This window comes from Excalfactoria chinensis, chromosome 21 (genome assembly GCF_039878825.1).
Source record: "Excalfactoria chinensis isolate bCotChi1 chromosome 21, bCotChi1.hap2, whole genome shotgun sequence".
In the NCBI taxonomy this organism is placed as follows: Eukaryota; Metazoa; Chordata; class Aves; order Galliformes; family Phasianidae; genus Excalfactoria; species Excalfactoria chinensis.
Window position 1 is genome coordinate 5,430,231 of NC_092845.1, and position 27,675 is coordinate 5,457,905.

General features: G+C 49.9%; 1 protein-coding gene across 6 annotated transcripts in view; it reads left to right on the plus strand.

The window, feature by feature from the left end:
* Nucleotides 1–27,675, plus strand: part of KIRREL3 (kirre like nephrin family adhesion molecule 3) — a 216,406-nt gene that overhangs the window by 142,957 nt on the left and 45,774 nt on the right. For 3 of the 6 annotated variants that reach the window (XM_072354975.1, XM_072354977.1, XM_072354979.1), the window contains exon 2: nt 13,766–13,843. The exons of 2 other annotated variants lie outside the window; for them this stretch is intronic. In XM_072354975.1, the coding sequence (XP_072211076.1) occupies nt 13,766–13,843 (78 nt within the window). Of the gene's footprint in view, nt 1–2,528; nt 2,604–13,765; nt 13,844–27,675 lie in introns of those variants that run through there. One more of the 6 variants, XM_072354976.1, reaches the window with a different exon arrangement.

A 27,675-nucleotide genomic window follows, 5' to 3' on the forward strand; every position in this document is an offset into this window, starting at 1 on the left:
GATAACAAAAACTCCCCTTTGAAGGATCCTGAAGGAAAAAAAAATGACTCTTAGGGCCTGTAACATTCTGTACTTATTCACCAATCTTGTCCATAAAGCATCAGTCCCTGATGTATATGGCCATTCTGAGGGTCCAGCTCCCCGGGCTGTGACCTGAAGGGAGGAGCTCAGTGTTCTCTGCTATTCTCTGTTGGGTCTTGGTGGGGAACATCTGGAAAATATAACCTTTGCTTTCTGCAGAGCCGCGGAGCGAATAGAAAGGACTGACGGGCAGTTTGCTATTTATTTCTGTTTCTAAAGAATCTCAGAGTTCCTTTTTGTAAAAGTACACCTGAGCCTCTCGCTTCTTCTTTTCTGGGAGCTGAGATGTGTAAATAATGACCGGATTTGGGCCTTTTTGTGCATCCCCTGAGCTGCACCTGGTAGGCAAAAGGAGAAGAGCCATGGAAAGAAAACGGAGCCATCGGGTGGAGGATAAGATGGGTGTGGAGGGAGGGATGGGTGTGAAGTGAGGGTGCTTGAACCCAACCATTGCATCGCACTGAAGGAGCTCTTCAGTGTCTGCGGTGATGCTGGAGTGCTGTCAGGTTCGTGACAGCAGCCACAGCACCAGGAGAGCTGCTGGGGTCAAATCCCACTCCACAACTGCTGCTTCCATGTGGAAATTCAGCAGCCCTTTGTCAGTGCAGCACAGCCTTCCTCCTCCATCCATCTTCATCACTCAGATGCCACCGAGAGGTTTGGTTTTCCATGTTTGCTCTATGAGCAGCATCACCTCCAGGCTCTGCTGGGCCTCCTCTTCCCCGTGCTAATTTCAGGATGCTTCCATCCAGGAGCCCCCACACCTCATTTTCTTGGCCAAAAACCCACTTCCACTTTTCCCATCTGTTTACCCTTGTGTTAAGATGGCACTGGGACTGGTAGGGAAAACAGAGAGTGAATGGAGAAAGGGACAATCACAGAATCATACAATCATTCAAGTTGGAAAAGACCACAAAGATCAAATCCAAAGATCAACACATTGAGTGGTGGATGGAGAACGAATGGAGAGAAAGCATTCCACCCACGCAGCATCCCTGACAAATTTCTTTGCCATTGCTTGGTTTGTTATCTTTTTTTTTAGTAAAACAGTTCAAAACCACCATTTGTCATTCGAGTTACAGATGAGTGCAATCCAGGCAGGAGCATTTTTGCTTGAGGGGTTTTCCAACCTGAAAAGAAAGAGGAGGAAGCGGGGAAGGAAGCGTGCAAGAAACAAAGCTCAGCAACGCAGCGTTGCAACTCCCATTGAACAGGGAGTTCAACATCGCTGCTGTTCAGTTGTTGCTCAGAGAAGAGCAGCCACTGTGAACGCTTATGACAGATGCATTTGTGTTTGATGGCTGGCATGGGCTGAGCCCTGCTCTGAAATGCTGGGCTGCAGGGTAATGCATGGAGCGATCCTCCAGCAAGGCCCCATTGGTAGTAAGGGACACTGCAGGCACTTGTCTGACAGGTGACACCAGCCTGACTCCACTCAGCAGGACTTCAGGGAGACAAAAATCTGCATTTCCTGATCATGGGGCTTTGGTCAGGGGTTGCTGGTGGTCAGGTCCTGAAATGCATTTATTCCTGTGTTTATGGAGTGCTGATACAGGTGTACAGCACATAAAAACGGCAATAGGAAATGCCCATCTATGCGGTGTCACACATGTGCACAACAGGAGGAGTCTGTGGGTATTGATCTCAACTTTCCAGCCCTGCAGCTGCCGCACAGTGCTGAGGCACCCATGGGTGCTGGCACCAGCAGCTCTATTTGTTGCTCAAATGGCAGAAACCAGATGGACCGTGCCATATCCAGCCCTGTGTTTTGGTGGTTGTGGCCATAAAACACCCAGAGGAGGAAGGTTAGCAGCCATCTGCCTCAGTGGTGCCATTGGGGCGATGCTGTGTGTACACACATACACACACATGCCCACCCCCTCTCCCATGCAGCCTGCTGTTCCTGCAGCTCTCTCCAAGGAGATCCCAGCTGCTCTCAGCTCTCCATCTGCAGCCTTCCAACAGTTGCTGCAGGAGGGGGAAAACATTAAAAATTGCATTCGGGCTTGGGGAAAAATAGCAAAAAAGCAAAAAAAAACATCCACTCTTCTGGCAACCCATAAATCTCAATTTATCTGTCCCTTTGTCTTCATTGAAGCAGAAAGGGAAGCGGAACCTCCTTGGAAGCAAATGTGTCTCTGCTGTGTGCAGTCACAGGTTTAGGGAAACCTCTGTGGGTCTGTGGGTGCTGCACCCAGAGCAGCCCTGCAGCAGCTGCTGGGTGAGTGCTGGAGAGCACAGAAAGGGCACATGGATGCACTGCCCCAGAGCAGGTGGTGCTGCATCAGGAGTTAACGAAGGGGTGGAAGGTTCTGGTAGGATCCAGTTGCAAGGGCTGGAAGGTTCTAGTAGGGCCCAGGTGTGAGGAGTGCTCATTAGGCCCAGGTGCTGGCACTCAGCTAATGAGGCTCCAGGCAGCAGCTCCTCACTGCTGAAGAGCCCTGAAGTGGAGCAGTGTTGTTGTGCTGTGGGGATGAGACTGGAGCTCAAGATCCATGTGATGGAGGCACAGTGGGGAACAGGTACTGTGTGATTTCTTCTTTATGGAGGCTTTTGAGATATTGGGTTATTTCAGTGTAGCTTTGCTGTGGAGCTTGCTTGCAAGCAGGCAGAGTGGGGCTTGATTCCTCTTCACCTGGAGCTCCTCTTGCTGCTTGAAGAGCAGCTCTGATTTTCCTGAGCTGGTGGAGAGCTTTGCTAAGTTGTCTGCATTTTGCAGTGCTGTGCTATGCAGTGGGAAACTGGGGTCTTGCTGCGTTCTGCTGGAGCTGCCTTGGTTGGTGCTGGCTTGGGGTGTTTCAGGCTGTGTGGTTGCTGTGATTCAGCCCTACAAGAGCAGGTCTGAGTGCTGCAGGATGTGTGTTGGGAGCAGGGAGGGCAGCAAGCTGATGGATGGGATTGTGTCGCTCCCCCAGTATCTCCTATGTGCAGGTGGATGATGGATTGGGTTAGTGGGAGCTGACACCCCTTGTTGCTTCCCTTTCTTCCCTCCTACAGCACTTGTGCCCCTGCCTTTGGATTTCTAGGCTAGGATATTTGCAACTTGTGAGCTGTCGTACAGCAGTAATTACGCTCTCCATCACTTTCCCATCAAGAAATAAATGGAAGAAAATCACACCCCAAGTACCAGCGCTGACCTTCATTTCAGAAGGCAGCACATGCTCAGCCAGGCTATCATCCAGCCTTACCTTTACCAGGGGCTGCCTGTTCCCTGGGGTTCATTAGAGCTGCAAAGTGGAGCAGCTGCTGGCATTGAAGCCTGTTGGGCACATGTGTGTGGGATGGAGAGCTGCCTTCTCTTTCCCAAAGGGTTCTTTAGAGCCATTAAGGTTGGAGAAGGCCATTAAGATGGAGTCCAACCACCAACCCATCCCCACAACACCCACTGACCACGTCACTTGTGGGAAGTGGGATCTATGTGTAGCTTAGTGTACACCCTTGCTGCAGGAGGCTGGTTCTTTGCATATGTTTGAGGAACATTTGGGTGAGAGATGTTATTTTGATGCCCTTGGACAAGATTTAGGACAGGAACAGGCCCTGGTGCCCTTATTCTTCCCCTAGATGTGCCTTGTGCTTGCTGTCTTGCATTTGGAAATAGATGGCAGTAAGAATTGTGTTCGGCTATTTTATTTGTCATAATCTTTCCTAATCTGAATGTGCAGGAACTGTATTGCACAGCCTAATCAGTCACATAGATTGTACTGCACTTCAGGCTTTGTGAAAAGCAAAAGCCATCTTGGAGGCAGAAATATGTTAAATGTGCTTCTTGGAGGCTGTGCACCTTTTGTTGATGGGCAGAGCAGCTCTGTCTGGTGGCTTTTGCAGACTACGGGTCTGATCCATCCCGGGGTGTGAGTGATGGAAGGAATGACAGTGCTGCCTGTCCTTGCTGCAGGCAATGGGTGACAGCACGGCCTGAGGGGACACCTGCAGGAGGAAGGCATGGGCAATGGGGTTGTACAGGAGCAGACTGCAGAGGGATGTTCAGCCAGGGAGCTGTGATTCCCTGCATCCCTATTGTCCTTAACACACACGTTTTCCAATCCCGGGAAGGTTGAGCTGCCCCATATGGGGATTTCCATACCCCAAAAGTGTGGCTTCGTGGTCCCAGAGCCAGTGGAGGGAGGGCTGGAGAGGTTCCAGCTTCCTCGGTCACATCGTGTTTGTTCTCCACGTTTGCCAGAAGCACCCTTGTTTATTTCATCAGCTAAATGCTGAAAACCAGCTGCCTGCCTTCCATCCAGACACTTAATGGTGATGATCATTGCTTCCTCTATTGCAGCCCCTCCGAGCGTAGGGCGATGCCATGGCAGTGCACAGCTGTTGACCGCTGGGTGCCCGGCTGTTCCTAAGGCATTTCTGGGCTCTGTTTTTGCTGAGTTGCAGAAGTTCTGAGCTGGAATGTGGCAGCTGCTTCAGGATGCCCAGTGCATGCTGAAATACGGCATCACTGCCTTCATTTGGAAGCTGAGCGATGCTGCTGTTCCTTCCTGTTTAGAATATGAGCATCTAGCAGGGATGGAGAACAGGGATGAAGCCTTTGGGGCAGGGCTGGGAGGGATGGTGTTTGTCTTGGAGGTCTATTTGTGGCACAGAGATGTTTCCCTCTCTTACTGCTTGGCTCCTGGGGGTGGTGGCTGCTTTAAGATCATCCAATGAATAATTTGATGTTGAATTTCCGTCTGACTTTGATATCTGTTGAACAAAACATTGGCACAGAGCAGCGCTCAGGTACCCGGATTTGTTTTAACTTACAATTTAGGCTTCAAAAAAAAATAGTATGAAATGAATTAGCAAATGATCTTGATTGCTCCATTCCTGCCTGCAGCCCATCAGCCACGTTCCAGGTGGAGAGCTGGAAAAACGAGCGGAATTTATTTCTTTAGATAAATGGATCTGGGATAAAAGTCCGTCTTTATTTTCCTTTTCGTTTTAACTGCAAAGGATGAAAAGTGTCTGTTCTGCTCTTCTGTGCCAGAGATAAAACAGGAAGGAATTTTGCATTGCTGTGCCAATGGCTTTCAAGGAAAAGTTTCTTCCCCCACCCAAACCTCCTCTCCTGCAAGGAGCACCTCGGACTGGAGATCAGAGCGCTGTTTAATGTTCCTGTTGCAATGCTGCTGGATCCCGGTGCTGTCACTCTCGCTATGATTCTGTTCCATGCACACACGCTGCCTTTGATCTCTCTACTTTGTCCTTGTTTTATTTTATATCTCTTCTTTCTTTCCCCATCTCACTCACAGCGGTGGCTTTGGGATGAAGCATCATTTCATTTCCCTGAGGTCCCGCGAGGGCGCCGGCAGATCTCCTCTGTTGGGTGTCTGCTGTGTGAAATGAGCACATTCAGATCAGTGCCAACCCCTGCTACACAACAAACACAGAGGACATAATACGTGGCCGAACCCACCAGTGGTGCCTGGTATCCTCAGGAAGGCAGTTGTGTGTGCACTCAGGGTATTGGGGAAGGCACGCAAAGCAGCTTTGTGGAGGGGAAGACCTATAGTAGTTGGTTTAGGTGGAACTAACAACACCCTTCTGGCTATAAATTCTATGTAATGCTACAAATAAAGGCCAAAATTTGCTTTGTGACTCCTGCTGTTCAAGGTCCCTTAGAGGCACTGGTCCCTGTGTTGCAGCAATGGAGGACATTGTTCTGCTGGTTGCTGATACATCCATCCTGTTCTCCACAGCTGGCACTGTACCTAATCTCCCATGCAGTACAGGAAACTCATTCCCTTGTTTTATCTTGGGCCGAGCTTGAAGGAAAGTGAGGTTCTTGAGGCTTGACTGGCAGCTGGAATAGGTTTTGTTTGGTCTAAATGAGTCGGGAGCTCAAGCTGAGGTGGGTAATGGAGCGGTTCCCTGCCTTGCTCCCTCTGCGGGCACTGCAGCCCTGGCTGCCTGGGTCAGGACAATTTCCAGGTGCAGCCACGCTGACAAGAAGAGCATCCCTTTGAAAATGAGATTTCTTGAATTGCCACGTGTGGAGCGTGCTCCCTACAAGCTGCAGCTGACCTCGGAGTTGAGCTGTTTGCTCACTCGTGTGAACTCTGCAGTGAAAACATATTAAGGTTCCCCTTTTTCTGTGGCTTGCTGCTTTTTTTTTTTTTCCTCCAGGTATTTAATCTTAGTTTACAGATGAAATGTGCAGCGGAGAAAAAGATGCTAATCACACAGTTACTGCTCTCTGCTCCAGCCACTGAAAAATTTATTACCATCTGCCCTGGATTGGACAGGGCTGTGAGCATCGACGTGTTTGTGTCTCTGAGCAGCAGCAGACAGGCTTAGCACTGCAGTGGGGCACCGCGCTGTGTCCAGCAGGAGCTGCTGTGGCTGTGATGCTCTGTGCCCCTCCTTTTCCTCTGGGCAGAGGTAAGGAAAAACCCCACACTGTGCTCAGAACTTCCATCCCTTTGCCAGAAGTGTCACCCCAGCAAGATTATGGTGTGTAACAGGGATGGGAATGTTCAGCTCTCCCCGCTTCTTGCTTTCTGCCAGGTATTGAGGTGACTGTTGGTGTTTTGATGGCTGTGGATGTAGTTACTCGGTGGATCACAGGCACAAGGTGTTGTGTTGTTGGGTTCTGCCAGGCTTTAATGAAGCTAAAGCAGAAGGTGAGGTCAGGAATGGGGTCACAAGTGGGATTTCTCTGGCTCCTGTGGTGCTTTGCCATGAGGCTTTTTGAGCGTGTTGTAATTTCAAGCTGCCTTGGAAGCAGAGCGCTTTGATTTGTGCCCAGTCTCTGCCCTCAGCGTGTTGTTGGATGTACAGTTCAGAAGTGCTCAAACTACAGCTCCCGTGATGCATCTTAAATATACGGTTTGCACTTGGCTTTTTGCACAAGCTGTGCTTCTCCCCAGCCAGCTCTTCCTGCAGATGTACTTCCTTGCAGCAGCATGAGACCAGCTAAACATTGCAGTGCATAACTGTTCCACAAAGTGCCTCTCCCGTGGCTGTTTGCATTTGTTTTTCTCTCTTCTTGTTGTTTTCAAAGAAATTCAGGTATTCTTGTAAAACTTCACACCTTTAAAGTCATCCCCTTAAAACAAAGAACTGCTGAGCAAGGAAATAATTGTCAGCAAGGCGTACTTTTGTCTCTCCTGCAGCAATTAACAAAGCGAAGAGCAGGCTTGGCTGTCTGTCCAATTAAACTCTGGCAAGCTGGCATCCATGATGTGATAATGAAGCAGAGAGTTTTGGAGCTGCTCTGCTTGCTATTTTGAGGATACGGGAGCTTTAGGTTGTCTGGCTGAAACAAAGCCATTGAAAGTAATGGGCTGGACAATCTCACCCCATTACTTTTAATGGGATGGAGAGACTGCGCATTCGGGAGCAGCACGCTGACACCAGGGGAAGCAGGGGAACCTTTTCACATATATACACGTTATGGCCAGTGCTGGGAAATGGCACCCAGCAGGGGATGGCCAACTGCCTGCAGTAAGTTATGGTGCTTGGCAGCAGATGGGAGGTGTATAGCAGGGGGGAGCTGCCCAAGGCATCAGGGCTCCTGCCTCTTGCCTTCAGTAATTGTGCCTGTATGCACAGAAGCAGCCTCTAATGTTCTGTGAGCTGCTAGTCTGGTGTTGCATTTGATCCTTGTGGTGGGGCTGAATCTGCTGCTACTGGGGTCTGAAGTGTGGTCAGGAAAGCAATCAGCCTCCCACAGCCTGACATTTGCCCTCTTGTTTTCCTTTCTCCTGCTGCCAAAGGTGGCCAAAGTTCTCTTCCAGCATGCAGGGAAGCTCAGTGCCCCAATCAGAGTAGGAAAGGATGGAGCAAGCTGATTAGCAAACCCCTTCAGTCCTATAGCTTCCTCCCATGCACCTTAATTGGGGTCTTGTTTTTGCCAGGCAGGGACCTGTTTTCCTGCTGTCCTGTCCATCTTAGCACCACACACTCTTTGAGCAAGTTTCAGCAAAGGGGAAAAAACAGGAAGGCTACAGTGAGGTCCTGCACCTCCGGCTGGGGCCCATCCTTCCATCTGCTGCTCCTGCAGCCACGTTACTCACCTGCACCAAGTGGACCCCAACTCCAGCAGTGAGGTTCCCCATGGTGCTTACTCTGCTATTTAAACTGCTTAAATAAATCAGGAGGGGATCACCTGTATATAAAACCTGCTGTGAGCACTGGGATGTGCTGGGTGGTGGGATGATGGAGAGAGTCATGGCCCAGGAAGGGATGGTTTGGAGCAGGAATGCTGCACTGTGAGCTCCCCACCTACCTCCTCGCCTCACAAGTTGGCTGAAATTGCTGAGGCTTGGCAAGGAGGGGAGAATAAAAAGGAAGCTGAAAAAAAAGCCTTGGATGCACAAGAATTGCAGGCGTGCTGTGAGGAAACCGGCAAATACAATTTAATTATAGGATACACGGGAGTAATGGCATTCGCGAGGCTGGAGCATGATTTCCCAGTAATAGACAGGCTGCAGGGTTCCCTGTCTCTGTTGTTGTGGCCTCAAATGAGAGCACAACTGCACTCAGTGCTTCCCGTGCCTTTGGAGGGGCTTTAAGGGCCCTTCTTGGGCTTGCTCCAGGTGGCTGTGTCCTGTGCTAAGGGCTTGAAGAGGGGAGGTGGTGGGCTTGGTGCTGGGCTCTGAGGTCAGGCAGCGGGTGGCTGTGCTTGCTGGGTGTTTCCAGCACTTGTTCTTTGCCTGTACTTCTGAAGTGAATGGCTCAGCTGCTTTCCAAGTGGAGGAGCTGCTGATCCAGAGCACTGCAATGGATGTGACCTTTACAGCGCTGTGGTTTTATTTGTATCATTTTTTTGCTCCAGTGTGTCCACAATCTGTCAGAGCCACGTGGGGACTTTGGGGCTCAGTGCTCCCATTGCCAAGCTCTGCAGCGGTGTTATGGGGTGCTCCAGTAGGGCTGGTTCACCTGCTTTCTGCAGGCTTCCTGGCCTGTGTGCAAATGTGGGGACCGGGCAGCCTGGCTGCCTTGGTACAAACGTGAGTCGGTCTGATGTTGCTGGTAAAGAGAACACTCTGTTTCTATGTAACCTTTTGTTTGTTTCTTTTGACTAATACAAATGCCTGCGAATGTTACACTTTGACAAGGGGAAATTCGGTGTTTTTCCTGCGTGCCTGGTTTATATACAGTGTGGCATTGCTGCCACAAGACCTTGTCAAAGCTGGGCACTGAAAAGGATTTGAGTGGTGCAAATGTGTTCCTGTTTATGCAAGGAACTTCAGGTGCTGAGCGCTCTCTTACTCTGGGGTAAATTGCTTTTTGCTGTAGCAGCTCCTTCAGAGTTCTTTATTTCTCTCTGCTGTTCCCTGCTGAGAAGCAGCTTTCAGTGGCCTGGGATGGGAGCAGAGCTGGTGTTTGAGGAGCCGTCCTTACTGCATGGCTCCTCCAGTCCTGATGTTGCTGGTAGCCTTCGGGGCAGCTCTAACCCGCTGCAGAACGACCCTCCTGCACAGTTGCATTTTACATCTCAGAGCAATGAGCTGGCAAACACCTCTGCTCCATCTGTTTTCCTTCATTGATGGATTCTTCTGAAGTCAGATTGTGGTCCCACAGGGACACACTCAACTAATCCTCCGCTTTTAAGATTTTATTTGTGCAATAAATGGATGACAAGGTGGTTTGCAAGTACATAACACAATAAATGGGTTTATAAATGCAACTTTTCTGCAGAGCACTGTAGAATAAAATACAATATTGCTACAGCATTTAACACTGATCTTTACTTCATTCATATTTCAAACAGTAATGCGCCCATTTGCTCATCTGGGAAACCTCTTTGGTTTTTTTTTTAATATGTTTTTATAAATTAACCAGGCACAGATTTAATAACAACTTGCATTCATACAGCTTGTTCATCTCGGAGGATCGCGGGTTGCTTTGCAGCCTTAATGGCAGAACAACCCAATTGTGTGCTGCAGGATCCGTTTGCTCTCTGTCAAAGTGAGGCGATGGTTGGGATTGCTGAGCTGTGTTTGTGGATGAAGGGAGGAAGCCTGACTGCAATCCTCATAGCGGGAGAGCTGGGCAGGGAAGGATGCAGTGTGCCTCAATGGCACCCAGAGCACAGTGCTCCAAGGGAGGGGTCATGGGAACGCTTGGGACAACATCTGAACCAGGAGCAGAGCATGAGGTTGGAAGGCAAAGAAGAAAATGTTCCTTCACGCCTTTCTTCCAACTTCTGGAATGCGTTATTGCTGAATAGTGAAGCCAAGAGCATGAAAAGTCTTGGTGAAATGGGTTTTTCTGGCTGAAGAAACTCGTTACAAATGGATATCCAGCAGCAAATGATGTTGCACATCAAGACAAGAGGCTTCCAAGCAGGAACGTGGTTTCTCAACCAAAACATTTCTAAAAGTGATGCAGAGCCCTTGGATTCAGTGACGTGGGATCATCTCATATCTCCCTCAATGGCTGAGCTATGACCCAGCAGGAAGGCACGGACCTTCTTCCCTTGCAGACTGTTGTATTCCTTTGGCAGCTCCCATCCAACCAACTTCTTGGCCTCATAGGTCTGCAGCCCTTTGCCTTTCCCAGCCTCCATGTTGGGGTATCTCCATAGTGGTTGCCCATTCCCATCCTCTTCAAAAGACTACAAGGAGATTTGTGACTCTGAGATGCTGTTGGGAAAATATTTGCTGGTAGCAAATCATCACCTCTGCAGGAGGAAAAACACGAGAAAAGGGAAATATTTATTTCGATACAATATTTTTAAGATTTAATTTAAGAGACCAGCTGTTTCTGCTTCTCTTATAAGAGTTTAATTGGTATATAATAGCATAGTTAATTAAATACAAATCAATAGTTTAAAGCAGCTAATTGATATTTAATATGTATGGGAAAATATAACTTAGTTATAATATAATTACCTCAATATTAAATAAGCAATGGAATTGCAATTATGCCTTTACAGTGATTATAAAGTTTATCGTTCTTTAATAAACTTGGGATTAGACAGGATGAACTGAAACATTATTGAACAGGTATTATTGGGCTATTAAACATTTATTATCATTCCTGGTGGGAAATACAGCCATACAATAATAGGCATTATGATTGTGTTTACGAACCTTCATTGCTCCTTTGCAGATTTAGCCCTCAATGTTCTGTTGATCTGAAACTTGGATCCCTCTCTGACCTGTGGGTGAGAGAATTGCTCAGGGAGAGCAAACTCGCTCCCCTTGATGCTTTGGGATTGCTTTCCTTTGTCCAAGTGGCTCTTCTGTAGGTTATGGGATGAGTCAATGGGAGTACTTCTCTGAGCGAGTCAAAATGTGCTTCTGCCGTGTGTTGTCCATGTGAGACATTTGAGCTCACGCCTTTCCAAGGTAGCCAGGCTGACAAAGCTCCACTGTAACTCAATGTACTGCTCTGGAAAAAAACTAATTGTCGTTGCATGGAAGTGGATGGGTTAAAATATGCATTTTTCCATGGTATCTCAGCAGATCCCCTAAGCCAAAATATTTAAAATGCTGGGGTATCTGCTTTGCTATTAATGTTTTAGGTAGCTGCTAAAAGCCATGAAGTGATGAGGCATCCTTAGGCATCAGCGTCACCTCAAAGTGTTTTACCTTTTAAAGGCGCTGTCAGGTATTTAAAGGTGCCTTTAGCTATAAAGATTTTTGCATGTTCTCGCAAATTTATGGTATGAATTATTATAATGTGGTGCTCTTGTATAGCTCCTTTCATCATGGGATATCAAAGTCTTTTATAAGCATTAATTATAGCACCCCTTAGGGAGGCACTCGGACGATCGACACCCATACCAGCTCCATGTGGGGAAGAGCTCAGATGATCTCCCTGGAGCTTCCCTTCCTCCTGCAGGATGAGTTCTGGGTGCTTTGAGTTGATACAAGACTGGAACCGTAGACTCATAGAATGACTTGGCTTGGAAGGGACCTTGAAGATCACCTCGTTCCACTGCAGTACTCTTCTTTCCTTCTTGTGGGCTTTGTGTATTGCTGTCTCTGTCTCAGCTCTGTTCCCTTCTGCATTGGCTCTTGCAGAACTTTATGGCAGCCTCTGCCATTCCAGGTCTCTGTGACCAGAAGAACCCCACACGTGTCTATGTGCATGATGTACGCCTGAATAAGCAAGATAGTGATGCTGGCTGGATCAGCTCCGCTGTGAACTGTGCTGCTTTGCGTGACACTAATCTAATTGTGTTGTTTTAATTATGCCTTGATACCTCAGTGCTCATTGAAGGCTCAATAGAAATCAATGCTATTTGTCTTTCCTATCAATAAAGACATAAGTATGTTGCTGGCTCTGTGTTAGCAGAGGGAGGCTGGGGAGGCTGTCAACAGCTCGCAGCTGATGCATGTGGGGTGGCTGGCTCTATGGGATCCCCAGCCCCTGGCCTCTTACTGTAGCACAGCCTGTGCTGAATGCCTTTCAGCCAGACCAACTGGGATCATTGAACTCTAATGCTCTGCAAGTTGATGCCTTTCTGGGTGTATTTGCAGCTGTGCAGTGGGCTGGATTCCACCTCTGCTTCAGACAGGAGATGGCTGCTGTCTGCCTGGTGCTGATGGGTGTGACTGAGTCAAGAAGCTGCTGAGAATGTAGATGTTGGCTTTGCCTGCCTGAAAGTGTCTGATCTTTGAGCATCCTCATCTGAGTTGATTCCCCACCCCCCTTTTCATGGCCAGTGAGAGAGTTATGGGTACCTCCAGCATCCCTGAGAGGCTGCCCAGGGATACCCTCTGGATTACTAATTTAAGTGGCAATATGGATTTAAGGTGCAACTAAATTTCAGCTGACTTTAATCATCTCAAGAGACATCCATCTGTATGAGCATCGGCTTCAGTGGGATTGCACACAGTCTTTCTTCTGCAGACTGTCTTCTGCTCTGGTGGGAGCCTTAGGATCAGGAGCTGTTGGTTCTTGTGAGATAGAGCCTGGTTCTGTTAGGGAATTCTCCTTACCTTGTCCTGCTCGTGCCCTGGTGTCACAAGGCTTCTCTGTTCTCTGCATTTTGGCTCTGGTTCTGCCCCAGGTAGTGAGGAGGATGCTGCCCCTCCTGCCTGAATGCCCCATCAGCACTGGGGAGGAGCATTGCGCTCACAGCTGTATGCCTCAAGTTGTCCTCCTGCACATCCTGCAGCACTGAGTGACCTTCCTGCTCCGACAGACTCAGCCCAGACCTGCAGTCCATCTCCAGGGACCTGAAATTGGCACACAGCTTCGTGCAGCACAGCCTCACTGCTCCCATCCCACTGCCCCACCGCCTTCCCCTCCTGTGGAGATCCCTCATGCTCCATCCTCGCAGAGCAGGGCTCTATGGAGGCTGCATTAAGCAAACATCAAAGGGGCTTTGATCAGCGAGGCCCTGCAGAGCACTGCAGCCCCCAAGGACTGTTCTGGGGCAGCAGTGGGGATGCGCTACCTTGATTTCCTGCTCTGTGACATGATTTGTTTGAAGAATGGGAGCTGTCTGCCACCGAGATGCATGCGGACAAACACAGCCTGCTTCTGGAAGAGCCACACTCAGATCTTTCTCTCTTGGTTACCAGAAAGCCCCATTAAGGAATCAAGGCATCAAAGGCTTCGGCATCCTCAGCCCGGAGCGCTTCTCTGCTTGTTGGGCCACCTGCGAGTTTCCAGCCCTCAAGCCTTGGCTGATCTTCCCTTCTGAGGACCAAGTCCCACTTGCTGCACTGCTCCCCATGCACTCGCTCCTGTCCCCAGCCTTCTAACGCCGCTCTCTCTTCTCTTGCAGAACTGGGGCTCCCAGGAAGAGGATGCTGCCTAGTGCTGGGGTTCATGTACAAGGAGAAGTACCGCAGGATGACTGAAGGTGAGCGGCTTCCCCACCTTCTCTTCATCCTTCCTTCTTAGTGGTCTCATCGCAGAGGTTCATTATTGCTGGGAATGTGCGAGGGTCTTGCTTGTCCCAAGGAGAAAATCCTGGCTCCCTTTTGGTTCTTAAAGCATCTTAATGGGCACAGATAGGGGAGAAGCAGTCAGAGGAGAGCAGGAGGCTGATACCTTCATTCGTCCCCCATCCACTGTCTCTTCCCATGGATTTGTCACTCAGGAAGCTCTTTCAGCACCCAGTCTTTGGATTCTGGTTGTCATTCTGCCCTTCAACTGGTGCATCCAGCCCTGCTGGAGAGGTGCTCAACTTATCATCACCCTAATGCTGTTAAACTGCATCATCCTAGGGCTTGTGTGGACAATCTTGGTGGATGAATGTCCTTCTAATTAGTGGCATGGGTACAAAAGCCATTGAGAGTCAGGCTTAGCCTTGCTGTGTTCCAAAGCTGATGGAGTTTGCTTGGGCAAATCTCTCACCTGGGATCAGGGCTGCTGTGCCTTCTCAAAAGCATCGTTGTCCTGCTTGTCAAACCCTTGCACTGTGGCAGAGATGTCTCTAAAAAGTTTCCCTGTTTTATATTCTGGTCATCCCCCCAGGTACTTTATGAGCATCGATTAATCCATAGAAACACCATAAATAATTATGAAGCATAATAACTAAACAAAAACTATTTATGCTTGGAAGGATTGGCATCCCTGCTGCTGGTAGCATCGTTGCTTGGCTGCTTTCTTTGAAGCAGCCCCTGGTGTAGCCCCATCTCTGCTGGGGTTTGGGGGAGGTCCCTTCCAGGGGGAGGTGCGTCGTGGTGATGGCTTGGAGTTTTGCTCAACCCAAACAGGGCTGAGCTGTTTCCAGCTCTTGTTTTGGAGGTAGATAGGAAATGCTTTGGACAGAGGAGTGCTGAAGTGCCCTGCTGTGCATTTGTTCCTAGGAGCAGGACAGGGTGCAGCAGCCCAGCAGCTGGCTGCAGGAAGCCTTGTCTGCACAAGAGCAAAGGGTGCATTAGCTTGCAGGGGGTGAAGCTCCAGTGGAGGCAAGCTTATGGCTTGAATACCAGCCATGAGATCAAAGGTTCCCTTGGTTCCCCAGGAGCCCTGAGACCGAGATAATAACATGGGGAAAGCACTTCACAAGTTGTTCACCTCATGTTTGTTAATTATCCCGTGCTTTTTAAACATGGATTAGAATATTTTTTAACTGCATGGCACTGCCCCTTGGGTGCCATGGGAAGGTGCAATCTCTTGATGGTTTGGGGTCCCTCAAGCTTCCCAGGGATGTTTGTAGGTGTCACATGTGGGCATCCCAGTGCACCCTGTGGGACTGCAAACCCCTTTGGCTTTTGGGGGGAGAGAACAAAGCCAGATGAAAGGCGCAAAGTAAAAGCCTTTGTGTGGAGAAGGGAACAAAGCGATGAGTTTCTGGCCCCTGCGGGCTGCAGGGCTGTGACGTTTAAAGGTACGATCTTCCAAAAAGAACACAGGGGATTTCCATGGCTACAAAGACCGCCCTGGACTTGTTTTCACTCAAGACGGCTCTGGATGACAGACACAGACCTGAAGCCTCCTACAATCCAGGCTGTGTGGTGTGGGCTGAACGCTGATGGGAGCTGAGGGGTGTCAGGTGTGCAGCCATCACGGGGCAGCCCCTGCAAGCAGCTCCTGAGCCATTCCCTAGGAGGGATAAGGAGGGACAGCTTCCCCTTGGTATCTTTGCCAAATGAGAGCTTTTCCGCCTTTATTGCATTGTTATGCTAATGAACAACCCTATTTGTAATGGCAGGGTAGCTGGAGGAGCTGAAAGCAGAAGTAGGCAGTGGGGCAATGGGATAATTATGAGGTGTGGGGTCTTCCTGGTAGTGGAAATGGGTAATTGCAGGGTTCATTAGAACCTTACTGTCACTTAATGGAGACATGTACAGAGTGAGCTTCAGAGGTAGAGGAGAACGAGAGGACTTAGAGCTCGTGGCAGCTGCACTGTGCTGCACTGTGCTGTACTGCTGCTGACCCTGGTAAGAAGCAAAAATAAAAGTCCAAGAACTCACCTCTGCTGGTGTGAGTTAACACGTAGCATAGAACCATTAAGGCTGGAGAAGACCTCTGATGTTGTTAAGTCCAGCCCTTAACTTAGCACAGCCAAGCCTACTGCTAACCCACATCCCTAAGCACCACACCTGCGAAATACCTCCAGGGATGGGACTCAGCTATCAGCTCTTCATACTGCCACATATCAACCTGCATCCTGAAGAAGGGTCTGGACAAGGTGTGTAACACCGCTGTGAAGTGCTCAGCAGGAAAGCAGGCAGGGGCTGGGTGTGATTTGGGGCACACAGAGGAAGGGGATGCTCTGCTATGGCTGCCACGTGCCTGTCCCTTTGCTGTGATTGACACATACCTTGCTGAGCTGTGGGTTGAAATGGAGCTGGTGACAGTTGCAGATAGAGGTAGAGCTGACTGTGGTGACGGCCTTGCAATAGAGACACTTTAGAGTTAATCCTCCACCATCTGTCTTCATTCTGCTAATAACCCACTCAATCAGCTGCTGCTGACTGTTTGTTAGCATTCAGAAACAGATATGGAATTGGCAGGAACATGCACACGGGGCTGGATTCCACCCCAGCTATGGTGGTGGGTCAGCAGGGCTGCACCCTGGGGATCACAAAGCGCATGTCCATAAGGCATAAGTTCTGCTGTGTTGGGCTGCCCTGTGTTCCCCAGGTGAGCAGAAAGGTTGCACTGCTGTAGTCCCCAAGAGCAAGCAACTCTGACCAACCTAAGAACTGAGACTGGTTTTCTGTTCCCTCTTTCCCTCCCATTCAATCAGCTCCCCAAAGCTGGCAGTCTGAGCTCAGAAGTAGGGGCTGTGCTGCAGGACCCCTCTCTGCTGCCCTCCATCCCATCCCTGCCCATCCAGCACTCTCCATTGGGGTGGTTCACCTCTCACTCAATTCTCAATTCACCTCGCACTCCTGCTGTTTTCCTTCCTCCCTCCTTCCTTTGACTTCTCTCTGGATCTAACACAAGTCATTAGCAAGCGTCTCTGCAGCAATTATGGCACTTTTTGGCTGTCATTCATAAAGCTACTAATGGGAACGATGGAGCACTCGGTGTCATTCTGTGCCTTTGCCACCTGTTCCCAGAACCCACCAGCTGCTGGAGGTCCCTTTTTGGAGATGTTGGTGGCTCTGGGGTCCTTCTGTGTATTCCCCTTCACTGTGACAGCCTATCCCACCATACAGCCACCTCCTGCTGTGTCTTGGAGGTGGTTTTTGGTCCTCAGCTCCCCATCTCCAGCCTGCAGATAGGTTTCGATTCTGCCCAGCCGCAGGGAGAGAGTCGTGTATGCATATGAAAGCTGTTTTTATGGCTTATAATTATCTCGTACCCATCCTTAGAATAATTATAGCTCCTCCATTATTAATAATTGGAATTCCAGTCCTTGTCATAGATCACAAAATGGAGAGGAAGCTCAACCCAGGGTTTGCATAATGTACCTTGGTCTCAATTGAGTAATTGGTAAAATGGTGAAAATCGTTAGTTTTCCTCCATTCCTTGGTGCTGGAATTAGTGAGATATTAGTGCAATTAGACACTGCTTCCATTTGAGGCTGCAATCATTTGGTTTGTAATTTAGAATAAATGTAAAAGCCCACTTGTGCTGCTGAACAGAGCATTTGTCCTGTTTAAAAGTATCTAATGGGGTGGCTGTCATCTAAGCAAGATACATTTGACCCATTTCAATTTGTTTCCCTTTTAATCTGCTATCTGTTTTCCTGGATCTTTTTTTAATAAAAACATAAAGAAGGAACGGGGGAGGGAGTGCAAAGAGGGAGAGAATAGAGGCGTCATAGATCTGGAGTTTATCATAAGCCAAAGTAACTTGAAATCAAGCCTGTTAAACGGCAGAAAGCAATAAAAAGCAAACACTGTTTGGAGATCGTTTAAAGGGCCGAGTGACTTGTCAATGAAAGGTTGCTCTGTTCGACTGCTCCTTAATAGCTTCTCAGAGGGAATCTGCAGCCCTTGCAAGAAGGAAGGCTGCGGCAGCTCTGTGCTGGGACAGGAGGTGGGGGAATCCAGCACCAAGAAGCTGGAAATGGGAGGCAAGGATTTATAAGTCAAAATGGGTTTTGGGCTTTAAAATATGTCCTAAATATCAAAGCCTTGGATCTACTGAGGCTGGAAGCTTTGCTGTCACTTGGGCACAGATCAGTAGCACTGTGCCCTCCTCCATCAGAGAGATCTGTGCTTTCCCTCCCACAGGCTGAGCATCCTTCCAGGGACTGTCTGATTCAAAGCTCATTGCTGTCAGGCTCCATATTGCTGCCTGGAGAGCAACCAGCTGGGGCTCTGGGCTGGAGTCCCTGCTGTGTGGGGACAAATGGCTTGTTCAGAGGAGCTGGCTGTGTTCTGCTCCAAATATCTCTGCTTGAACACCACTTCTGCTGCCTGCAGTAGTTCAAAGCGGGTTCAGTGAATGCTTCCTGCCAGGAAAACGTCCTATTAGAGTGGCACTGAGATGCGATGACGTATTTGTGCCACCCAGAAGCTGCCCAGCAAGGCTGTTTCAGCCTCAGAATTGCTTGGATTTATGGGGTGAGATCCTGCGAGTGACTTAGCAGCACAGGCTGAGTGTGAATCCTTCTCAGTTCTAAGGACAAAGCAGAGCCAACACCCTTATCCCAGGAGAAGCACCCAGCATCTTCTCATACCTCACCCCAAGAGGTTTGGGCAAGGTGCAGGACCCCCGGCATCAGCTTGGGGTTGGGGCATCCTGCTCTGTTTTGCTAAGAGCTCCTTAGAAAGCAACCCACTGGAATCAACTGCAGCTGCTCTCCAAAGCGCCCTGCAGGATCCCATGCAAGTTTTGCACTGCTGACTCTGCTGTCATCACCAATAAAGTGCTGGGTGCTCCAGGGCTTGGCAGCTCTGTGATAGCAAAGCTTGCCTTACCCCGAGCCCTGTCACTTGTGTCTGCCCACAAAGACACAGTCGCAATTGATTAGGGCAAGCATCTTCCCATATGAGCCACATTGGGCTTTTTGTTCTTCATCTGACAGAGGCACTTGAGACAGAATAGAAGAGCAGATGGAGCAGGCACTGGGGCTGTTGTTAGAGATGCAGTGTTATCAACAGAGATCTCATTGACACCTCTCCCGTGTGTGTTAGCTTGGTGGGGTGGGAATGGAAGTTAAATCCCAGGAAAAACAGCAAACACGTCATTGCCTTGTCTGGTGTCAGATGAGGAATCCATGTGGTGGGAAGCTCCTGCCTTCAGGTTCCTCCATACCCGTGGGGAGGCAGGCTGGGTTTTGTCCTTGCTGCTGAGGTGGTGTGCTGCGCTTGTGCTGAGCAGCTCCGCTGGTTACAAAGCTGGTACCGAGCTGGTGTGATGACAGAACTGTAAAAGGGTTTGGGTTGGAAGGGGCCTCAAAAATCACCCACTGCTGCAGGCAGGGTTGCCAGCCACTAAATTGGGCACGAGATCATGTTGCCCAAAGCCCCATCCAACACAGCCTGCGGTTCTATGGCAACAGTGGTAGTGTAGCAGTTAATGGTCTAAGGATGTAATTTTATCTGTTGATTTTTGAGTAGTGCTCCCCTATGGTCTTAAATTAAGACAGTACTTTTTCATTCCCCAAGTGCTCTTCAGGAGCTGCTGCTGCTACTATGGAGCCTGCAGGGCATGAGCACCACGTGCATCCCTTTGGTCCTCTAGGGATGCCAGAGGGGTGCGATGTCAATAAGGACGGACTGACATCTCAAGATGGGTGCAGAGTATCTTGGCTGTTTGAACCCCGCTGTCTGTGTGCAACTCTTTTTGTCCTTTGCAGTGCTTGAAGTGGGATGAGCATTGAAGGGACGTGTAGCAAGATGTTGGGGAGAATCCCTTTAAGATTCATATGGAAAAGGGCAGAGATAAGGCTACGTGCCTCACCCTCCCTGTGAAGTCTCCTTGATGGTTTTACTGGGTCTGGGGTGATTTATTTTTCAGGCATTGGGGGGCAGTGGGGAACTAAAGGCGATACGAGCTGCTGTCTGAAGGCAGTGACTGCAGCTTCTCATCTCTGTGCTGCCTCCAGGCTACCTGCAGAGTTTGCCTTTGAGCTCATGGATTTGTTGATGGTTCTCCCCTCCCTGCGGAGCTGCTGCTGCAGCCCAGGGCTATTATTCAGCTTTCTTTCCTCTGTGTCTGCGGGGACCCTGCTGCAGAGGTGGCTGGCAGCTGGATTTCATCAGCAAAATGGGTCACAGAGCTGACATGGTGCCCACCAGAGCTGAACCTGGTCAGCAGGCTGGCTGTGCCGTTACACCAAGTGCTGATGATGCTGTAAATCCTCCTGTAAGCTCTCATGGTGTGGTGTGCTGGGGATAGGAGGGTGTCAGTGTATCCTGGGGACAGGAGGAGAATTCTTCTACCTCTCATGGGAGTCCTTGATGGTTCGTCCTTGTGTGCCAGGTGCCCATCCCTTGGTTAGGTCACATAGCATCACCTCTGCTCTGCACTCCAAACCTTTCTTTCTGGAGCAGAGCAAGAGAGCTGCATTTCGCAGTTCTAACAACAAACTGGGTTTCAGTCCAACACAAAATGACCCCGTTCCCATTTTGCAGCTTGGCACTGACTGAAAGGTGCAGCAGCGAAATACCCTGCTTTGTTTGGGTTGGCTTTTCTTCTAAATCCTTCTGCAAATCTTTTTCTCATCGTAAGGAAATAGCAAAATAATGTTGGAAGGCATCAAGCTGAACGTGGCAAGTCCTGTTCTGTCTCCCCTTGAGCGACGTGCAGTGTTTGGCCAAAGCCTGCCATGTATTCAGTAAATAAAGTCCCTCGGAAGCCTTTGGGCTGAGGCTGATGGACACAGAGGGAAGAAACGTGGTCAGAAAACCTATGGAGAAGGTGGGGTGCTGAGGGGGGGACTGGAGGGACCCCCCTGGAGGCAGTAGAAGTGGGTTTATTAGTGGGGTTATTAGTGGGATCCTGTGCTGAGAGAAGGGCTCCAAGCACGGACCTGAGCAGAGCCAATGTCGGGGCTGTGCGCGTATCCTTCTGTGCCCGGTATTTGCTCCCATTGGTATTTACCCAATCTATAAATGTATTAATGGGTCTCATCTGAAAATGCAGCCAGAGATGGAACTTGCAATGGGCTTTTTTTTTTCCCCTTTAACAAAGATGAAGGTTTTATATAGACAGGGGAAAGGGAAGGGAAGTGAAATGTTCGGTGACTAATGATCCTCATCAATATTCATGAGAGATGGTATGCATTTGGAGATTTAAAATAAAGGAAGGAAGAAAGGGAGAAAGGAATTGACTTCTGGAGAAGCTAAATGAAATATTTAGGTTGACCTGGAGATAAATCTGCCAGCTCTTTGTCGCCATTGGCTCGGACCTGCGTTCAATTGAGCCCTCCAGGAGGAGCAGGAGCTGCCCGTGGAGGTTCCTGGAGCTGAATAGTGGGGAAAGCAGCGATGCTGCTCTGCACAGCTGCATGGGGATGGGGGGTCACCATACCTGGGGGTGTCCCAGAGCTGTGGAGATGTGGCACTGAGGGATGTGGGCACAGTGGGGTGGGGCTGGGGATCTCAGAGGACTTCAATGACTGATCCTTTCCTATGAGGCTGTGTTGGTCCAGAAGGCTCCATCGAGTGGTGAATGACGCTTTGTGGAGCAGAACACCTGGCTCATGTTTGTGGTATAACCACCCCTTGCTGCTCCTGCCCCCATTTCTCTCCCTGTCCTTCCTAAAGCAGATCACCCTGACTGTACCTAACGTGACACTGCAATTTTAAACCTCCTCCAGTACTTGAAAATAGGCAGAGCAGCTTGTCCCTACCCTGTTCTGGTTTTCAGCCAGCTGCGGTGGGAGCGAATCATCTGCAGGGAAAATGCCTGAACCAGGGCTTTGCCAGGAGGATCCAGCTCCAGATTTACAGCAGCATCAGTGGGGGGTGGGATCACCATGATGGTAATCACCCGATTTAATTGCTGAAGGAACATATCAGAAAGGCTTTCCCCTGCATTCTGCATTTCTCCTCTCCTGTGTTTTCTCTCTTTCTGCACATTGCCCTTCTCTCCACTCCAGAGCTGCTCCCTCTCCATTCCATGCCATCCCTTCCTCAAGTGACAGCTGTCCCACCCCCCAAGGTCACTCGCCCTTGAGACCGCCGTTGATCTGTGCCCTGATAGAAGGGCTGAGTATTGACTTTGGCTTCAGCTTCATTACGAAGCAGCCTCATTTGTCAACTTGTTTGTTCCGAGAGCTGCTTGGGAGAGATGCAGTGCTACCCCAGCACCACTCCCTCTACAAGGGTTGGCAGGCAAGGTCACTGCAGGTGGCCCTGCACTATCAGCTCCTCCTCATTAATTGATGTCACAGCACTTTGGGCAAGGTCAGACCCCAAATGAGTCTGGGTGCTACGAGGAGCTGCGGTGCATGATATGATCCCAGCTGGGAACACAGCACAGAGTGCTCCCGTGCAGCTCAGAGATGGGGCTGAGCCATCGTGGTGACATCCTTCTGGGGATGCCCTTGCTGGAAGGATTCCTCCCAATTCCTCTTAGTGCTGCATGCAGAGGAACCACCAGCCCTCTGTGCTTCCTGATGGGAAGTTGTTCCTGAGCCCAGTGCTCTGAAGCTGGGCTGTGCTGCAGGGGTTAACACCAACGCAGTGCTGGCTTTGACAGCAGCCGGGGAGCTGAGGGAAAGATGTTCTCTGCGTTGCTACAGGCACTTTGCTTGGACATGTAGCAGGCTGCAGCCAGGCAGCAAGAAGGGAAGGGTACAGGCAGTGGGAAGGAAGGGCACGGGGAGCAAGAGGAGGTGAATTTGTATCATCTGGAGGAAGCTCAAGGGGAGACACGACCAGAGTCTATAAATACGTGCAGCCACAGAAACAAAGGGAAGGAATTATTCATGGCCTCAGAAGGCAGGAGAACAAGGAGCAGCGCCTGGAGCAGAAACAAGGGAAGTTTATCCTGGGTCGGGAGCAGGAGAAGGGCTTTTGGGGTCAGTGTTGTGATGGAGAAGGTGCCTCCACCATGACTGCTTCCCCCATGCAGCCCCTGGAGCGGCTTTCTCCCCCAGCCCAGCATTGCTTTGCAGCAGCCCCTCCTGTTCCCTCCACGTGTGCTGGGAGGGTTATTCACACTGAGGGAGAGGCAGTGGGGATCATGGGGTGACCACGTGGCCCCCAGGACAGGGACGCTCAGTCCCGGTGTGTGCCAGTACTGCCAGCCCGCGGCTCAGCACAAGTCATCTCCGATGAGTAACGCAGCCAATGAATGTCTGCCTGCGTGTATCTTCCTCCCCTATAGAATAATTTAATGTTATCTCCGGGCCTCCTGCTTCTGAGATGAAGAGATTTGCTTCAAACCTGCAGCCCACAGCCACCGCCATTGGTTTCAAACGTCATTAAGTTTCATTATAACAAATAAACACTGCAATGACATTTATAAGTTACCGGAGAGCACGGAAACGCAAATATGAAGCAGATAAACTGCATTTGATCCAAATAATTACTGCAGGCAATATCGAGCTGGGCCTGAGCTGGCAGCCAGGGGCCAAGTAATTTATAGGTGTCTGTATGGTGTGGAGCTGTGTGCTGCATCTCACAGTGATGGAGCTGGAGCAGGTCTGCCCCCAGCTGCCTTTTCCTTTTGTTTTGACTCCCAGCTGCACACAACCTGCTCTCAGCTCCAGGCAGGGAATCCTTTACCAGTAAACCAGGTGGGAAAAAGATCTCTGGAAAAAAAAAGCCACCCTGATTTTGGTGGTCTGGGTGATTTTGGCTGTTTGTTGTGTGAACTCTGGCCAAGAGTCAACTTGATGTGTGGAACACATTGTGTCCTAAGCGAGCACGTCAGGATGGAAAGTTTGTGTCCTGCAGGTGCGGTGCTCAGCCCAGGAGGGGGTTCAGCAGCAGCTGGGCTTATTGACAAGCATCTCTCATTACCTGCTAATTAACTCAGCAGGGCAGAATGTGCTTGTCATCCCCTAGACTGGGGTTTTACACAAGCACGCCATTGGCTCTGCAGTGGGGTCCTTTATAAAGGAGCCAGGAAAAAGAAAACAAAACAAAAGAAAAAAAGAACAGTGAAATCTTGTGCTTAAAACCATTTGAGGCCCCTCCTGGTGGGGGTCAGGCAGAGGAGTCACAGCTATGAGGGCACATCCCCATTCTGCTCCCAGGGGTGCATGTGATGGAGCACTTTTGGGATGTGAATACTGACAGAGTTCACACTTAAATGGTTCTGGGTTGGATTGGTTTGGGTTGGGTCAATCCCAGGCAAAAAGCAGAACCTGGCTGTTCACTGGTGCCCTCCAGAACACCTGGAAATGGCACACATAGAAGTGTGTGAGGTTTCAGTGCTTTCCTTGGGTTGTGGGGATGGATGTGCAAGAAGCGTTCCCTGCCCAACTGCTGCTCTGCTCCTTCTGTTCCTCTTGGCATCTCCTCCTCCTCTTCCCCCCAGCACATTTTGTTGTGCATTCCACGCGCTTACCTTTAGAATTGAAACAAATTATTCCAAAGAACAGCCTGCATATGAATGTTGCATTTATAAAAGAAAAGGCAGTATACATATTTACAATTATTTCCGCTCGGAAAAATCCAAACAAACAATAATTATGGCAGAAAGTCGCTAATTCTCCCTCTGCTTCATTGTCAGACTTGCTAATTGGTGCAGCACAACCTGCAGCCATCTCACCCCGCTCCTCAGCTCAGGTCCCAGAACCCACATCATGTTGGGGCCCCCCAAGCAACATGGTTGGGGTTTCATGCAGCATCCCCTCTCAATGTCTCATTGCAAGAGCTGGGTTTTGGAGTAGTAGGTGGGAATTGGGAGGAGAATCCTGCAGTGGTTTTGGTATTAATAGCTGCATTTTTCTGTTCTGAAGTGAATCTTCGTTTTGATTTCTCTCTGCGACTCAAAGCGTGCGATAACAGATTGGGAAAGACGAGGACAGAAGCAAAGCATCGCGCAACCCAGGGCGAGCTCTTTGGTCTGATTTTCCGCCCCATAGACTGCACAACTTGCTGCTTCTGCTCTTCCTGGGAGCTGAGCCAGCCTTTGAAATCTCCAAATCGTTTGTGAAATGGATTATTCATCCTCCTGCTCTTCCTACAGCCGAGTGTCCTGTGTGCCCTCTAACTTGGGGATGCACTGAGTTTTGTGGGGCCGGGGTGTGCGACAGGGCTGTGAGAAAGGTCCTGATGGATTTTATGAATAAATCCCATGGGATGAGCAGACGCTTGAGGCATCAGCTGTTTTAGAAGGAGAAGTCCCATTTTCTCCCCTTAACATTAAAGCTGTACACATATACTATACTGCAGCTGAGCACCTCTGGCTTCTTTGCTTTGCTTTGCATGGCATGGTTTGCATTGCAGGGAGCCTTCTCTTGTCCCTGCCCCAGCAGCATAGCTCTATCTCATGCCCAGCAACAGCCCTGCATGCCCCAGAGCTCAGCTCTTGTTGCTCCACCTCCATTGGTCTGTCCAACACAAGGTGATGCTCCTGCACTGTGGGGCAGTGGGTAGGCATGCAGTGATGGGGCAGAGGAGCCTGAAAGTTCAGTGGCGCCCTGTCCCTAAAGTCACGGAGCAGTGCTCTGTGGGAGCTGTGTTCTCTCCCTCCTTGATGCAGCCCATTAGTTTGTTTTCTATCAGCGCAGCTCCACAAACAGGCGTTTAATCTCACAGGAGGTAATTCTGAGCGCTGGTGCTGGCGGGACACTGCCAATAAATATCCCTCGGTAAGTGTAGTCTTACACCTTTCCCAATTGGTAGCTAATAAGAGAGCAGGCGATGACATTTCAGCCCTTTCTGCATGGCTGACCAAACTGCTGGCGGTGACTTTGAAAGCAGTGCTGGGATTTCATGTGGGTATCAAAGCGAGCGCAGTGCTCGGCGGTTCAGATCTCTCGCCTGTGTGACTAATAGACAAAAAGGTTCCTAAGAGGTCCGATGTCTTACTTGTAACGTCTGTGTCTCCTGTCTGCAGCTGCTTAGTGGACGCGGCGGGATGCGGATGTTTTCTGTAAGCAGCCTTCGGGGAATAGAGGGGAGAGCTCAGGTTTGCTTGGAGATGGGGCCAAGAGGCAAAGGGCTGTTCCAGGAGCAGAGCGTGGTGCTCACGTTGCACTCCAGAGATGGCATAGATGCGGGCACAGCTGGAGGTGGCACGGGGCGGCTGTGCCCCTCGGTGACCCATCCCTGTGCCGTGGGGTGGCAGTGGGGCTGGCTTCTTCCTTCGGGTTGAGTAATTCAGCATGTCGAAGCCACGTGAGCTGCGCTTACACAGTCAAACTAAAAAAGGCCAAACTGACATTTTTGTTCAAACAGATTTATTTTTTTTCCCCTCCAGGGAAACAAAACAAAATAATGGAAAGCTTTGCTCAAGTGAGGAGCTCAGGCTGCGGCTGGTTTCCTTCCATAAAGCAGGAGGGCAGGGCAGGACGTGGCTCTGGTCATCCCCACCACGTGTCCCCTTCTGGGGGCTGCTCCTTGTCCCAGGATGCATCCACAGCTTCACTGGTGGGATTCAGCTCTCCTGCCTGGGGACCCATCTGTCCTCCAGTCCTACACAGGTGCAAGAAAAGCGTGGTCCTGCACTGAGGAAATCCTTGCTGTGCCCCAGAGCATCCTTGAGATGCTTCCCCAGGTGGCACTTCTAAGTGGGGGCAAATGAAGGACAGGCACATTGGTGACTGAGGACCACGGTGAGGGAACATGGCACGGCCATGTGAGTGACAGCTCCTGAGAGCGCTGTAAATAATGGAACACTTTTGTCTGCCTGCTTTTCCCAGCCATCGAAAAATCAATGTGGGCACCACACTGCACAGCAGGATGGCGTCCTGTGGGGAGCGTAGTGGCCTTGGCTCCCGATTAGGACCCATGGAAGGACCCATGACATGGGCAGATGGGGTCAATAGAAAGATGGGAGTACGAAGAGGAGATAATTGGCTGCTGAGAAAGGGGGATGGAGTCCTTCCTTAGGCACGTCCTGCTGCATCCACCCCTGAGATATGCTGAGTCTCAGAGCCAGCATCATTGTGTTGTGATGTCCCTGGCCCAAAGAGGCAAGAGGAGCTGGATTCGATGACCTTTATGGGTCCCGTCCAGCTCAGGATATTGATTCAAATAGGGACCTCCTAGGATGCTTTCTGGGCTTCAGTTCTCCCGCAGCAGAGGCAGGACAGCCTCTTGCTCACCTTCAGCCACTCAGTGCTAGCTCTGAATCAAGGGACGAGGAAGGCATCCCACCACCCCCCCCCGTCCCCAGCCTTTCATTTCCAAACAGTTCGGTTCCTACCAGTCCTCCTTCAGCACTTCTATCCCCTCCTCAACAAAAAGAGCTAATTCTTTTCAAAACACAATGGAAATTCAAAGCTCTGCTTACATAAAAGCAGCCGTGGTGTCTCCATTTCTAATGAGTCATTGTTCCCTCTGCAAGTCCCTTGCTTCTTATTACAATACTCACTTCTCTTGGGTAATGAAAATTTAACTATCCGCTGTTCCCGCTTGCCTCTTCTCTTCTTGCAGCACATCGTCTGCTTTGTGCACAGGGGGCTGCAAGTGGAAATCATTCAGGCAAGGACTCGTGCAAACACTGCAGCCCTCTGAGGTCTGAAGGAGCAGGGAACTGCTGAGGGCATTGGGGATGGGCTGAGTGCTGTGTAAGTTCCTCTTGTGGGCTGCCAGTGGGTCTGGGTTCTTGGCACTGCATGGGAACGTTGGGGCTTCTCTGGAAGCTCTGCAGTGGTAGCGATGTGATTTCCCTTGCAAGTCCCAGACGTGGCAGAGTATCAGTCTTTGTTTG